This window comes from Sus scrofa, chromosome 14 (genome assembly GCF_054392235.1).
Source record: "Sus scrofa isolate SSC_HxYL_T2T_F1_AM1 chromosome 14, Sscrofa_HxYL_maternal_Yorkshire_Landrace_v2.0, whole genome shotgun sequence".
In the NCBI taxonomy this organism is placed as follows: domain Eukaryota; kingdom Metazoa; phylum Chordata; class Mammalia; order Artiodactyla; family Suidae; genus Sus; species Sus scrofa.
The window spans coordinates 95,100,727-95,116,668 of record NC_139396.1 but is presented as its reverse complement, the minus strand read 5'-3'; the positions used below and the strand labels follow the sequence as shown (position 1 = coordinate 95,116,668).

Below are 15,942 nucleotides of genomic sequence, written 5' to 3'. Positions count from 1 at the left end.
GAGAAGCTTTGGGGATTGGGGGGCGGGGGCTCTAACAGCAGGCTCCAAACACTCTCAGAGGATGCTTGGGGCAGGGGGGTGGGGGTGCAGATGTCCAAAACCAATAGACAAGACTCCATGTGAGAGCCCCGAACTGGGCATAACTGGGGGACACCGAGTCCAGTCGTGGCTGCAATATCAGACCTCCCGCCTGGGGCCAGAGCACTCCCCTCCCCACCACCCCCAAGGCTCCAGGGACAAGCCACTCCACACTGTGACCCCAGGGAGGTGAGTTGCGTGCTGGGACTCCCCGTAAGAGATGCGCATACCTTGGGGCCAGCAGGTCCCTGTTCTCCAGCTGCTCCAGGCTCCCCCTGTGGCACGGCAAAATCGGAGTGAGATGGGCAGAAAGCCAGGTACAGAGAATCTGACATCCCCAGATGTGCCATGCATTAGGGGCCCTCCAGGGGCCAGGAGGTTCAGCTCAGCCCAGGCCAGGAGGGAGCAGAGCTCCCTGTGTGTTCCACGCAGGCTCCCCGCTCGGGTCCCCACTCCCCCTCCCTCCAGTCTCCCTCCAGCTTTGCACTTGATATTCTTTCAGCCCTGCATTAGTTTTTGGTGACTCCACCCATCTGATCACCTCTCCCCAGTCCCCTAAGTCAGCTGCCTCCTCAGGAGCAGGGACCACACCCTTGGCTCCTCTTTATTTCCACGCTGCACCAGGAACAAGGGCTCAGAAACTTTTTGCCAGTTGCCTGGGTGGTTGATAATTGCCACGGAGAGCCCAGGCGCTTCCTGCAGGGACCTCTGTGCTGGTGAAAGACCCGAATGTGGCAGGAAACATGGGGGCCAGGGTGAGGCGTTAGGAACACCCAGCCTCCTGGAGCGGGATCGGGGGTGGGGGTGGGATGGGGGATTTGTTCCTATTGGAAACAGGACCGAATTATGGGGAGTAAATGAAACAGTAATATAAATTGCAAAAAGCAAACCATAGTCGCAATTGTTCTGGGATAACAGGAAGACTGAGCACAATTTAAAAAATCAAATAGGAAGTAAAATTAGAGGGAAAACAAACCCTTTAATATAACCCAACTCCTGCTGACTGGGCCCTTGGCCAGCGCACGGGGTCCAGGTCCCCTGCCCTCCACCTCCCAGCATCCACAGCCTCCCAGTCACAGGGCACCTGTGGAGGACACAGCAGCACCAGGCTGACTAGTCCACGGGGAGTAGCTGGGGGAAGCGGAACCCCGCCTTTACCAGAAGCTTGGAAGCTGAAGGGAGCAGGGCTCCGGGTTACTCCCCAGCCCAGTGCCCTATCCCGGGCCTGTCTTTGCAAGGCTGCGTCCCAGTGGCAGTTCTCCTAAGCCCGAGGCGACCAGCAGGCAGGAGGCCGGCCCATCAACCCTGTGCCCTGGGGGCCCAGCCGCAGGCATGGCCAAGGCTCACTAGCTCTCTGAGCCGAGGCTTGAACTCCCAAGCTGACCTTCATCCCATAGCTCTCAGATCTGGGGGCCTCTGTACCTTGTCTCCTTGTCGTCCTGGGGGGCCAGCCTGGCCATCAGCTCCAGCATCCCCCTGGACAAGAGAAGAGAGACGGATGAAGACATGCAGGGCAGCTGGACAGCTGCTTAAAGGGGCAAAGATGGTCTGGCTGTTGATGTGTTACTGCGTTTGGGCCTCTCCTTCCCCAGGGGCTTCCACTAACCCACTGAAGCCCACTGCCTGACTCCTCTCCACCCCTGGGCCTAGTCTGGGTCTCACCTCCTCCTAGCAGCCCTCCCCGTCTGTTCCCTTCCACCTCTGAGCGCTGCACTGCTAGGCCCGCCTCAGTCTCGGTTAACACACGCATGCCCAGTTCTGCGAGACCCCCAAGTGGGGGCTGCCATCAGCTCCTGGCTGCAGGAAGCTGGTCATCTGGTGCCTGGGACACTTACACACCTCACCAGGTCCTTCCTGGGAGACAGAGGGGAGCGTAAAGACCCCGGGCACATGGGGAGGGGGCCCCGGGAGGCTGAGACGGGAGGAGCAGGGAGAGGCAGGAGGGGTTCCACTCCAAAAATTTCACTTATTCAGCATTTTGCTTGGTCCTGGAAAGAGGACATGATTCTGGGGACAGTCTTCTTTTGTCCCAGGAGGCAGGGGCATCAGTGACCAGGTTTCCCCAACCCCAAATTAAGACCCGAGATGTGCCTGGTATCCAGGCCCTGTGGGGTCAGGGACGACTCAGCAAGGCAGTGGCCCGGAGCCCAGGTGGCAGGGCTGAGCCCTATTCCTGCCATAGTCACACGGGCACATGGGGCTGAGTCTGGGACGCTTCCTGCCACTTCATTTGTCTGTGGGGTTCCTTGTGGCTCCCTGCACCATATTTCTGTGAATTGTGGGTTTGCGTCTCCTGCTGGATGGCGGGCAAGCCGGGGGCAGGTTCTCCGCAGCCTCATCGCCCACAGCAGGCCCATGATAAATGTCAGCTGAATGAATGAGGGCATGGCCTCAGATCACACAGAGTAATGAATCCTTTCCTTATGCTAAGAAAGAGACATCGTCCCCACTTTATTTCCTTGTGCTGCTAAAATAAACCAAGCAATGCAGGAGGCGTCTGCTTTGGAGAAAAATCTTACCACTGCAGCTTCTGTCCCACGCAAGGAAAATGTGGGTGGCCCCCTTTGCAGCTGCCCCACTGCTGCCGCCCTGCCTCCCACCAGTGCACCACACCAGGTGGGCCCAGCTCATGTCTGACCGGCATGGGTTCAGAGCCCAGGCTAGGGGCCCTTCCTGTTGTGTTAAGGCTTTGCAGGTATTGGTTCCTGACACGGTTACATCTTAGCCATTTGAATCAATGGGACCATCCACCTGCCCCAGAGAAGACATGTCTCCTGGATGGTCAGAGACTCTCAGCTTGGAAGCAGAAGCTGGGTCCAAGTGACCTTTCTAGAATCCACTGGGAAAACCACACAACTAGAGCAGGAGAGAAGCCGAGGAATCCAGGACACAGGGTCCTCCAAATGCGCTAAGGATAAAGGCACCAGGCAAACACCTGCCTGGAGCACTGACCCCAGGGAAAGCCTCACCTTTGGCCCCGGGGGCCCCGGGAGCCCTGGGGGACCGGGCTCCCCTCTGCTTCCTCCAATGGAGTTGCCAGCATCACCTTTTTCTCCCTGGGGGTGGAAGGTAGAGAAACCATAACTGATCCTGGAGGGAGGTGGTCCATCCTCGCGGTTTCTCCCCCAACGGTGCAAAGGAGTGAAGGCAACAGACGGCTCCTTCCGTCTGCGCTGAATGTTGGGGGGACATTTAGGGACTGTGGGCTCCAGGATGGCTGGGGACCAGAGGCCTTCAGAAGCCTGGCCCTGGGACTGAAGGAGGGAATGGAGCTGGTTCCTGAAGGGGGAACAGATATAGAGCTAGAACCAGACACCCATTAGGACCGGGAGCGAGAGCAGTGTTTCTCAAAGTGTGTTCCATGGAACACTCCTTCGGCTGGTTGGAAGTGTTCAAAGTGTGCGAAAGGGGTTTGGTGGCCAAACAGCGTTAGGGAAGAGGGAGGGAAGTGAAGCTTCACCGCCTCCCTCACCTCTGGGCCCCAGGCGCTTCTTAGGCAGGCCCAGGTGCCCAGGACTCCCTGAGGGGCCAGTCTCATACAGCTCTCCCCAAATGTACTGGACCTCAGGTCGTCTTCTTTTTCTTTTTTTTTTTTTTTTTTTTTTTTGTTGTTGTTATTGTTGCTATTTCTTGGGCCGCTCCCGCGGCATATGGAGGTTCCCAGGCTAGGGGTTGAATTGGAGCTGTAGCCACCAGCCTACGCCAGAGCCACAGCAACGCGGGATCCGAGCCGCGTCTGCGACCTACACCACAGCTCACGGCAACGCCGGATCGTTAACCCACTGAGCAAGGGCAGGGACCGAACCCGCAACCTCATGGTTCCCAGTCGGATTCGTTAACCACTGCGCCACGACGGGAACTCCCCGTCTTCTTTTTCTTAATGGAATATCTTTTTTTTTTTCTTTTGCTTTTTTAGGGCTGAACCCAGGGCATATGGAAGTTCCCAGGCCAGGGGTCGAATGGGAGCTGCAGCTGCCAGCATGTGCCATAGCCACAGCAACGCAGGATCTGAAGCGTGGCCTACACCACAGCTACGACATACACCACAGCTGAAGGCAATGCTGGACCCACTGAGTGTGGCCAGGGATCGAACCCACATCCTCATGGATACTAACTGGATTTGTTTCCGCCACACCATAATGGGAACTCCTTTTAATGGACTATCTTAAGGAGCTCATGTATAGGGACACACTTTCAGAGCTGGTGCAAAGAAATCAGTCCAGGGCAGAGCTACGGAATTCTTTGAATTTGGGTTTTTTTTTTTTTTTTTTTTTGCCAATTAGGGCCTCCTGTGTGGTACCCCATGCCAACCACCCCTGACACTGAATCTGGCTGTGTTCTAGCTGCTTTCCCCCAACCTGGGACAGAGACTGCTAAAGCTGGGGGCTGTGTGGATGGGCAGGGCTGGGACGTGGGTGGTGACGGACCTTGGGGCTTTTACCACCGCTCAGAGCTGGTCGATACCCACCTTCTGCCCCAGGAGGCCAAGTAGCCCGGGGGAACCCACAGCCCCCTTCTCACCCTGCGGAGGAAATGCAAACCAGGTCGGGTTAGGAAGTGTTTCTCAAAGAGGTCGGCGAGGGACCAGCCCTCAAGCGACCGGCCTTGGCTTTCCTCTCTCCTGCCCCCCGCCCCCGAATGGGCTGTTCTCTGAAGGACTCTACTTCCTGCTGGACCCCACTGGGGACCTCGTTCCTTCCTTGGGACTCTGCACACTGGTATCATTGTCCTTCTGGCCGCATGTCAGGGGGGCTCTCATGCGGTGAGAGGGGCCAAGAGCATTTAGTCCCTTTGGGGGTCTCCTAGGGAGAGTCAACCTGTTCAGAGTGCCAGTATTTTTGGAGTTCCCATTGTGGTTCAGTGGGTTAAGAACCTGACTAGTATCCATGAGGATGTGGGTTCGATTCCTGGCCTCTCTCAGTGGGTTAAGGATCCAGCATTGCTGTAGCCATGGCATAGGCCAACAGCTGCAGCTCCTATTTGACCCCTAGCTTGGGAACTTCCCTATGCCATGGTGTGGCCCTAAATTAAAAAAAGAATGCCAATATTTGGAAAAAGCTTCTTCTTCTTCTTCTTCTTTTTTTTTTTTTAACAGATCTGCTCTTTATGCATGTTTGTAATGTCTAGCAATTAGAGGTTCGTGATTACTGGGGAGAGCTTCTGCCCACCTCCTCCTTACCTCTAGGGAGGACAAAAACCATCCAACCAGAACCTCTCCTTTAGAGAAATAGTTGGAGAAGTTTGTCTCCTATTAGGGGTGGAATTGTGTCTCAGAAAGATCCCGATGTTGAAATCCTAACTCCAAGTACCCCAGAATGTGATTGTATTGGGAACGTGGGCCTCTGGGGTTGTAATTAGCTCAGTTCTGAGGTCATACTGGAGCAGGTGGGCCCCTAATCCAGTGAGATTGGTGTCCTTATAAAAAGGGGAGTTTGGGACACAGACATGCATAGGATGAGGCACATGAGGATGGAGGCAGGGACTGGGTGATGCTTCTGCAAGACATGGAAAGCCAAGGACGCCAGCAAATGACCAGAAACCAGGAGACAGGCAGGGTACGGATGGTCGTTCACAGCTTGCAGACACCTTGACACCAGACTCCTGGTATCAAGGTACCCTGTGGACACCTCAATCTCAGACTCCTGGCCTCAGAACTGTGGGATGATAAATTTCTGTTGTTCAAGCCACACGATTTGTGGTCTGCTGATAGGTCAGCCCTTGCAAATGACTGCCCTCCCTAACCAGCTTCTTGTATTACTGAAGGGCGTGTTTTCTCTTCCATGGCAGGAACCCCAGAACCCTGCGCTCACGGCACAGATAAAGGGGCTCTGTGACGGGGGATGGCCCCTCACTGCATCAGTGGCAGAGCCAGATCCGGCACCCCCATTCTCCTGATGTGCCACAAAGACTTCACTTTGGGAGTTCCCGTTGTGGCTCAGTGGTAATGAACCCAACTAATATCCATGAGGATGCAGATTCAATCCCTGGCCTCACTCAGTGGGTTAAGGATCCGGTGTTGCCGTGAACTGTGGTGTAAGTCACAGATGTGGTTTGGATCCCACGTTGCTGTGGCTGTGGTGTAGGCCGGCGGCTGCAGCTCCAATTTGACCTCTAACCTGGAAACTTCCATATGCCATAGGTGCGGCCCTAAAAAGACGAAGACGAAGACGAAGAAGAAGAAGAAGACGAAGAAGACGAAGAAGACGAAGAAGACGAAGACGAAGACGAAGACGAAGACGAAGACGAAGACGAAGGAGAAGGAGAAGGAGAAGGAGGAGGAGGAGGAGGAGGAGGAGGAGGAGGAGGAGGAGGAGGAGGAGGAGGAGGAGGAGGAGGAGAAGGAGAAGGAGAAGGAGAAGGAGAAGGAGAAGGAGAAGGAGAAGGAGAAGGAGAAGGAGAAGGAGAAGGAGAAGGAGAAGGAGGAGAAGGAGAAGGAGAAGGAGAAGGAGAAGGAGAAGGAGAAGGAGAAGGAGAAGGAGAAGGAGAAGGAGAAGGAGAAGGAGAAGGAGAAGGAGAAGGAGAAGGAGAAGGAGAAGGAGAAGGAGAAGGAGAAGGAGGAGAAGGAGAAGGAGAAGGAGAAGGAGAAGAAGGAGAAGGAGAAGGAGAAGGAGAAGGAGAAGGAGAAGGAGAAGGAGAAGGAGAAGGAGGAGAAGGAGAAGGAGAAGGAGAAGGAGAAGGAGAAGGAGAAGAAGGAGAAGGAGAAGGAGAAGGAGAAGGAGAAGGAGAAGGAGAAGGAGAAGGAGAAGAAGAAGAAGAAGAAGAAGAAGAAGGAGAAGAAGAAGAAGAAGGAGAAGAAGAAAGACTTCACGGAGTTTCCATTGTGGCGCAGTGGAAATGAATCTGACGAGTATCCACTAATATCCACGAGGATTTGGGTTCGATCCCCGGACCTTGCTCAGTAGGTTAGGGATCCAGCATTGCTGTGAGCTGTGGTATAGGTCACAGACACAGCTCGGATCCCTCATTGCTGTGGCTGTGGTGTAGGCCTGCAGCTGTAGCTCTGATCTGAGCCCTAGCTTGCAACTGGGAACCTCCATATGCCAAGGGTGTGGCCCTAAAAGAAAAAACCCCAAAAAACCTCCCTTAACTTTGATTCACAAAGTATCCAGTATCAGGAGGGCCCCCTAAGAGCACTGTGCCACGTCACCAGGAGAGGCTCTATTCTCCATAGCTTGATGGCAGGTGGTTCTCATGTGTCATTATATAAACAGAGGCCCTGGGGTCATAACTTGCTCAGATGTCTCAATGAATTTTTCAGCTAGAGCCACGAAGGATGCCACACCACATCTTTGGGGGTCATCCCCTTGACATCTGTCCTTGGTAGGAGGTGAATGACAAAAATGGCCTGAAGCTGGTCAAGGGTTGGGAGAAGGGCCAGATAAGGGCCCAGGTGATGAGGTGGGTATGAATTCTGAGGCCCCTGCTGGCCCTTCTTTGCCTGGGCTGTGCCTGGGCCTTCAGCCAGGTCTGAGCGGAAGGGTGTGGTGCTGCCCCAGAGAAGCCTGGCTGGGGGCAGGGGAAAGAGGGCCTTCCTTCCTTCCTTCCACTGGGCTTTCTTCCTGGGTGCCCAATGGCTTTCAGGGAGAAAGGGTGTCCTCTCAAGTGAATTTCTGAAGCTTTGTCAGGCCATCCCACCACTCCTCTTGTTCTGGGGACACATGCACCCACAGCACACTGCAAGCGGCACACCAGCCATAGGGGTGGGGGCACAGGGAGTGGGGGACCAGCGGAGGCCGGGATGAAGGGAGCACACACTCAAGGACACAATATCCTACCCTCTGCCCCCTCTTTCCCGGCAAACCTGGGGGCCCCGGCTTCCCTGTTGCTCCTGGGTCTCCCTTTGAGGTAAGAAGAGAAAGTCACTGCTAAGAGGATGGGGTGGGGTGGGGAGAGAGGCAAGAGGGACAGTCATCACAGACCAGCATTTCTGGACACTGGTCCTAGAAGAAGGCTTCTCTTAAAAAAGAATACCCTGTCAAAAAGTTGGAAAATGCTGCTCAAGATACTACTTTTTAAGGAGGGGTTCCCGTCATGGCTCAGTGGTTAATGAATCTGACTAGCATCCATGAGGACGTGGGTTTGATCCCTGGCCTTGCTCAGTGGGTTAAGGATCCAGCATTGCCATGAGCTATGGTGTAGGTTGCAGACTAGGCTTGGATCTGGCGTTGCTGTGGCTGTGGCGTAGGCTGGCAGCTACAGCTCTGATTTGACTCCTGGCCTGGGAACCTCCCTATGCTGTGGATGTGGCCCCAAAAGACAAAAAACAAAAAAAAAAAAACAAAAAAAAAAAAACAAAAAAAAAAAAGAGAAAAAAGAAAATAAAAGATACCACTTTTTAAGGGTTTCCCAATGTAGAGTTAGCATAATAAAGGCTCTGAGAAGGCCTGCAGTAGAGAAACCTGTGTAAGAGTTTTAACCCTGTATTTCTCAACCATATTTGACCATGGAAACTTTTTCTCATGTTACATCTCTTATTGTCTTAAACAAGAGACGGAGCTCTGCAGGTGCAGGGCTCAGCAGTCACTGCCCGCTGGAACTGGCGCGAACACCAACTGGACAGCTGTCCAGCCAGGATCCAGGGACGGGGAGGCATCTGCAGAGCACTCCTGACAAGCTAGCCCTCTCGGGTGGGCTCCCCTCTGCTCAGTCAGGTCCCCAGCCGCAGACCAGCCTCAGCCCAGCCTCAGCCCAAGAGCAAAACAACAGCAGCAGCCCCTCCCACCTCCACCCATGCCTGATGCTCCGTGCAGCCCATAACATGTCCTCCATATCAGTACCTTGGCTCCTGGGGTCCCTGGCTCACCCTGTGGAGGGGAAAAAAGAAGATTAAGGTAAAGAAACAAGAGATCAAGGGAGTTCCCACTATGGCTCAGTGGGTTAAGGACCTGACATTGTCTCCGTGAGGATTTAGGTTCAATCCCTGGCCTTGCTCAGTGAGTTAAGGATCCCACCCAGATGCGGCTCAGATCCAGTGTTGCCATGGCTGTGGCGTAGGCCACAGCTGCAGTTCCCAGTCCTGATTCCATCCCTGGCCTGGGAACTTCCATACGCTGCAGGTGCCGGCGCAAAAAGAAAAAGAAAGGGAAAGGAATGAGCGAGCGAGAGTGAGTGAGCCCAGGAGCAGAGGCACCCTGGGGACAGATGCAGCATCTGGCCAGCCCAGGGCTCTTCTCTGCCTAGGACTCGGGCCCCTCCTGGACTGTTTCTTATTCTTCCCCCACGCGAGAGGGTGGCAGGTGTGAGGTGGCCCAGGGGCAGGGAGAGAAAGGAAGGAGAAAACATTTGTTCGGGACACGGTCTCCCTGTAAGGGACCTGCCGGAGCGCCACACTGAGCATTTGAACTTTGGGGTGTCCCCGCCCATCTGCACACAGCGACTGAATTCTGGAGTGTAAAGGCTTTCCTTTTGCTGGGTTCCTTGCACACGGGCAGGCTGGTGAGCCCTTTAGTTGAGGCTGGGAAACATTTGCTACTTACAAGGCTGAAACATCTGTTGTTCGAGTTGTGCATTGAGGTTACTTTAAGAGAAACGTTTCTGAATCCTGCCTGCCCTGCCCTTGGTCCAGCGGCTACTCGCTGAGTCCCTGAGACCCCAACCTCTCCCCTCTCCATCCCTCCCATCCTGTCCCTCAGGTGCTGAGTTATGGGTCCACCGACCTTCATCCCAGCCACAGCGACTCCAGAAGCCCCCTGGCAGAAAGAAGAAAAGGCGCGGGGCTTTCTCAATGGGGAGAAGCAGGAAGGAGGTGGTCAGCATCCCAGCCTCGTCTTGGGGAGATGCGAGATGTGAAGGTTTCTGCCTGCCACCCAGGCCCAGAGGGCAGGGGCTGCTGAGCTTGGAGGAGAGTGGGGCCGAAGAAGAGGCTGTGCAGTTCGGCTGGGCTCCCAGGCTTCCCACCCGCCTGCTTGGCCCCTCCCTCCCAGGGGACTCAGGGGGCGCCATGGCAGGGGTGTCCCTGGGTGGAACGGTGGGGAGGGCTCCTTGGGATGGGAAAGGAGGAGATGGAGGGAAGGGGGCAGAGGAGAGAGCCATGGGGAAGGGGAGACTAGCAGAGGGCTGTTTCACCAGGTATGGTCAACCCCCTGTCTGCACGTGGGACTCTCCTCAAGGGCTCTCTCTGGCCCTAAGCCCGGGTGGCCTGGGGGATGGCTGGGAGTGACCCCCATTTCCCCATCAGCCCAAGACCACTGGCTTTGAGGTAACAGGCTGCCAAGCATAGCATTTAGTAAATCCCAAAGGAAGGTGATTTTTAGGGAGTCCTGACTCTCAAGTGGGTCTCAGGACCATAGCCAGAGCTGGAGGGACCTGAGAGGCTTTTTAGGACCCACAGATGCCTAGGAGGAAGCCTCACTTTGTGCAATGGCCAGCGATGGCTCATGAATAGGAGCGCCCCTGCCTATAAGGACAGCCAGGCAAGGACAGCAAGGGGAGGGCGCCAGGGAAGGGGGATGTCTCTGTCTTTTTTTTCTCTTTTGTCTTTTTAGGGCCACACCCACGGCTTATGGAAGTTCCCAGGCTAGGGGTCGAATCAGAGCTGTCAGAGCTGTCGCCGCCGCTGGCCTACACCACAGCCACAGCAACGTGGGGCCACAGCTCACGGCAAGGCCAGATCCTTAACCCACTGAGCGAGGCCAGGGCTTGAACCTGTGTCCTCATGGATACTATCAGATTCATTTCCACTGAGCCACGGGAGCTCCCGCCTCTGTCTTTACAGATCTTTACAGCGGGAGGGGATGTGGGGAGGAGGAGGTGCTGGGAAAGAGGGCTGGGGCAGGGGAGCCCCTGGGGTGTGGCGTACCTTGGCTCCTTGTTTGCCTGGCATCCCCGGCATGCCCCGCTCTCCCTGAGGGAAGAAGCAAGAGGAGAGATGAGAAGACGACTAGACCCAGGGCCCAAGGCTTCTGCAAGGACGGCAGCGAGAGTGGGTGCTCTGGAATCTTGCGATGACTGTTCAGCCCATGATGGGCTTTGAGGACCGGCCATCGCTGGCAGCCACCGTGGGCCATACCCCTCGGCCATGTGAACCAGCACAAGGGCCCGAGTCACAGATCGCTGGGTGGGGAAGGGTCCCAGAGAGAGGCCACCAGTGGAGCCTGAGGCCGGGGAGGGGGAGGGAGACTTGCTCAAGCTTCGCCACCAGGCCAGGGCCCAAGGGAGGTCCCACTGTCCCCTTACCTCCTGCACAGCCGCCCTCCCTTCTTGCTAGGGCTTCTGCCCTGCTTTTACTGCAGCAAGTTCACGTGGATGGTGCTGCTGGCTGAGCCCGACTGGGCTCTGGCCTCTCCTCTCCATCTGGGGTCCTTTTCCTCCCAGGTCCCTTGGGTCTAACTCTTCCAAAGGACATGTGGGCATCGCCTGACATTCTATGGCAGAGGGTCCTCTATGCTTTGGGTGATGGGGGGACTGTGGAGGGAGGCAGGGTGCTACCATCCCCCACCCCAAGCCCACCCGTTTCTCTGCACCACATTCTTGACCCTGCCCATCCAGAGGCACCAGCTCGCTTGTCCAGGATATCACGCCTGGGGTTTGCTCTACTATGTCGGCAGTAACCTTTTCCTGTAACCTCTACTTCCCAGTGAAAATGCTGAATGAATCTCAGGGGAGGAGTGAGCTCAGGAAGGATGGGGAGTGTCCTTTTCCCTCCTGGGAAGGACACACAGGAGGAGAGGACAGCCAGTGACAAATGGGGGCCGAGAGTGAGTCAAGACTAGCCTGCAGTGTCATTGGGGGGGGGGGTGGCGTGCAGGGGAGGAAGCAGGAAGCTCTTGTCTCCATAAGTTGAACCCCAAAAGATGTCCCAATATGAAGATCCAGCCAGGGTCCAAGGTGCTACGTAGCACAGCTGGTAGCAGCCCAGACCCTGTGGCCTGCAGGCCATGCTGCACGTCCCACAGGCAGAGGGGGAGCCTGGCGCCACCCTGGCCTCCATCTTTGCAGCTGTCCTGGTCTCTTCCCTGACACCTTACAGGAAGCCCTGATCCACCCTCCTCCTCGCTGAGGCCGGAGCTCTGCCTTCCATGATGGGGTCTCCACACAGGCATTCAGATAAGCTCCCTCGTACGACAGACCAGACAGTAACACTCCTCTACTTTGAGACTGCCACTGCCCGGCGTGTACTGTGGAGGAGGGGCTGGGCTCTTGAATACAGCATCCCAGCTCCGCCCCTCCCCAGCGCATCGCCTGACATCCCAGCACCTACTCTTGGTTTCTCTGAAAACACCAGCCACTGTCACTATTCTGTGCCTTTCTGCTATTTCCTTATCTCAAAATCCTATTTATCGCTGGAGTCCTGGTCAAACACCACCTCCTCTATGAAGCCTTTTGCTCTGCCCCGAACCTGGTGCTGGGTCCTCAGTACAGGCGGGAGCACTGTGCATCTGTAACCTGCAATGCCCACATTCACATCTGCTGGGGATGGTGTCACCTCTGTCCTCTTTAGGCCAAGACTCCAAATTCTGCAAAAGGCCCAGAAACTTTAGCTCCCAACGCAGGGGATCTCCCTCATCCCGACTCCATCAGGATCCTTGAGCCACCGGCAGGGGTGGTGGAACTGGGCTCAGACATGACCATAAAAGACAAGCTGATGCCCCAGGTCTGCCCCAGCCACTGAATTCTGGGAAATCCCTCTTGTGAGGAAAAGCAGAGAAAGGGACAGCCCTTTACTCTGCCTGTTGTGTGTCTGGTCCCGGGTTAAGACTTGATGGCCTTCCTCTATTCCATCTCTGAGACTCCCCTTCAATCCATGTAAGAGTAGGTGTTATTCATGATCACAGGTGAGCAAACTGGGGCTCAGGAAGGCCAGGTGTGACTCCCAAGGTCATGCAGGGCAGGGATGTGGACACAGGTCTTTCATCTTCCAAAATGCGGGTACCCATTCCTCTCGGCCAACCCTAAGCATCAGATGGCTCGTGGTCCACTGCTTCCATTAAACGCCCTCTGCAGGCTGAACACAGGGCAAAGCCCTCTTTTCTGGAGGGCCCTCAGGCCGGTGCTCTATAGGAGTGAAGGGTCAGTGCTCAGCTCAGGGCTGAATCTTTAACTACAGGCATCAGGGAAAAAGAGCCTATCTGGGCTGGTCTGTGCATGCAGTTCTGCTATATGGCCACCAGAGGGAGCCAAAGGACCTCATCAGGCAATTCTGGCTCTAAGGGCACTCTTAGGAGTCCCCGTTGAGGACGCTGCCACTCTTTCCTTGGGAGGACCAGGTCCCCTGCTAACATTCTTAACAACCCAACTGGGCTGACTCAGTTTCAAGGACGCCAGAGTCCCCTGGAGTGGGGGTACAGGTGGGAGATCAGCGTGGGCTTCCCTGAACTATTTGGGGATCTTCCGCTTGTCCTTCTCCCACTTCCCATCTTCCCCTCCGTTTGCCCGCAGGTCTGCCCTCGCCTTCCGGCCTCCCCTGAGGGAGGAAAGGCTGTGTGACCCCGGATTAGCCACTTCCCCTCATCTGCAAAGTGAGATTAGACTGGATGCCTACCCAACCCCTGCTCCTGAGAGGCCCTGAGGAGGGAGAGCCCAGAGCTGAGGAGGAGACAACTGGGTGTGTTGGCAGCTCCAGGGCAAGGCTCCATCAGGGAGGGAGGGTTAGCACTGGGTAACACTGCAGCTCCATTTGTCTCTTCTCTTCCTGTTCCAAAGGACAGCCTGTGATGCTTCCGCAGGGGAGGAGGCTGGGGTGTGCCCCCCACCCCATCTCTGGGCTTCTGTCCGTAACTTCCACTTGAGCTGTGCAGAGCAGCACCTCAGGAGTGAAGGTTTCCGGGCTGATCGAGGTTTGCCTTCAGCCCCGCTGGTTTGTATGTAAAGACACAACCCCACACTCCAGGGAAATCTGGGCCCCTTGGAGCCTCTAAGGAGGCAGCCCTCCTTGTTAGGGTGGCTGACCTCTGACTCCTGCCTCCCCTCTGGGTCAAATCTCTTCATTCTGCAAGTGACCCAGAATCCGTTGATCCTCATCTCAGGGCCTCCCTCACCCCCACCCCTCTCCTGGGCAGGAAGCAGGGGTGCCCCTGGCTGACCCCACCCCCTCAGGCTCATTCCACTCTCATCAGTCTCCTTCTCCAGGGCTTGTCTCCATGGACTCGCCCCAGCCTGACCTCTGAACCGGAGACCGGGCTCATCCTGCACCAGAAGGCATTGACTCTGGACAGCGGGAGAGGTGAAAGAGTCAGAGTCATTATCAAGGACTCCAGGGTGGCTGTGGGCAAGGACGCGAGTTTGCGGGGGTGGGAGGTGTTGCTGGCGCCATCATTACAGGGACGATGACTAGCGCTTTGCCTTGTGACATGTCTTTGCAAGGGAACATCTAGAGGCTCCTTCTTTCCCATTCTCTTCCTTAAAAATTTTCCCATTTAGGAGTTCCCGTTGTGGCGTAGCAGAAACGAATCTGCCTAGGAACCATGAGGTTGCGGGTTCGATCCCTGGCCTCGTTCAGTGGGTTAAGGATCCAGCGTTGCCATGAGGTGTGGTGTAGGTCGCAGATGTGGCTCAGATCTGGCGTTGCTGTGGCTGTGGTGGCTGTGGTGTTGGCCGGTGGCAACAGTTCTGATTAGATCCCTAGCCTGGGAACCTCCACATGCTGTGGGTGTGGCCCTAAAAAGACAAAAAACATTTTTTTTTTTCCCTTTTAAAGGGCTTAAGTGCAGAATTGCACTGAATTTAGACACTAACTCACTAATGTCTTAGTTGGGGAGGGAGCACCAACTAGGAAGTTTGCCAAAGCCTGAGGGCCCCAATTTATCTCCCCTACCTCTGCCTTCCCTTGCCTTCCCAGCGGGCACTCTGGAGACTCCCCCAGGGGGCTCTCAGCCACCCGATCTGGGCCATCCTGAGCTGGGGAAGTGGGGCTCTGAGTGAGCATTACAGTCTTGCCCCAGGTGCACAGAATGCGGATGGTGGCAGCCACTGTGGAACCAGGCCTGTGACTCCCAGGCTGCCTGGCCCACCACCAGGAGGCTGCCTCTTCATTTTTTTTTTTTTTTTTTCAGGGCCATACCCACGGCACATGGAGGTTCCCAGGCTGGGGGTCGAACTAGAGCTGTAGCCGCCAGCCTATGCCACGGTCAAGCAGGATCCGAGCTGCGTCTGCTCGTGGCTATGCCAGATCCTTAACCCACTGAATGAGGCCAGGGATCAAACCTGCACCCTCATGGATGCTAGTGAGATTTATTTCCACTGCGCCATGATGGGAACTCCAGGAGGCTGGCTCTTTAACCTTGGTGCTAAGACCTGACACCTCCTGATGGCTGGCTGGCCTGGAAGAAGTGGATTCCAGTCTTTGCAGCTAAGAAAGTGCTGGGTGAGCACAGGTGGGAAGAGAGGGGGCTGCCCTGAATGACCTTGAAGGCCGTCCCAGCCCCCACTATGATGATGCCACTGACTCCAGCAGCCCCTGTCCTCTATTCCGGTCCTGCTTCCAGGTGGGAACACCCATCTTTCCCAGGATGACAGGATGGAAGTGAGCTCTTTGGAGTATAAACCAGTCATGCTTTGTTCTCTCACTCTCTCTTTCTGTCTGTGCCCAGCATGCATAATTCCCAGGCCAGGGAGTGAACCCATACCACAACTGTAGCAGAGCTGCTGCAGTGTCAATGCCAGGTCCTTAACCCACAAAGCCACCAGGGAGCTCCTGTGCTTCGTTCTTTTAATGGATGATTTACTATTTGCTGAATAAGTGGGGCTGGGTCTTAGCAAGAAGACTAATCACGAAGGAAGTGGGGGGCTTCCAGGTCAGCTCCCCAGCTGAGCAAAGGTCAGGCCCCAGAAGCACGGGGAGACAGGGAGACGAAGAGACCTCCCTGACATGAGGCTCCCCCTGCAGCCCCAGCTCTAGCCGGGGAGGGCCCTGGGCCTGAGAACACA

General features: G+C 55.7%; 1 protein-coding gene across 38 annotated transcripts in view; it reads right to left on the bottom strand.

The window, feature by feature from the left end:
• Nucleotides 1-15,942, bottom strand: part of COL13A1 (collagen type XIII alpha 1 chain) — a 164,748-nt gene that overhangs the window by 35,273 nt on the left and 113,533 nt on the right. For 15 of the 38 annotated variants that reach the window (XM_084997168.1, XM_084997172.1, XM_084997195.1 and 12 more), the window contains 5 exons: nt 10,877-10,921; nt 8,856-8,882; nt 3,048-3,134; nt 1,501-1,554; nt 309-353 (listed from right to left, as the gene is read on the bottom strand). In XM_084997168.1, the coding sequence (XP_084853294.1) occupies nt 309-353; nt 1,501-1,554; nt 3,048-3,134; nt 8,856-8,882; nt 10,877-10,921 (258 nt within the window). Of the gene's footprint in view, nt 1-308; nt 354-1,500; nt 1,555-3,047; nt 3,135-4,546; nt 4,601-7,853; nt 7,917-8,855; nt 8,883-10,876; nt 14,502-15,942 lie in introns of all 38 variants that reach the window. The other 23 variants (XM_084997163.1, XM_084997166.1, XM_084997188.1 and 20 more) reach the window with 5 other exon arrangements.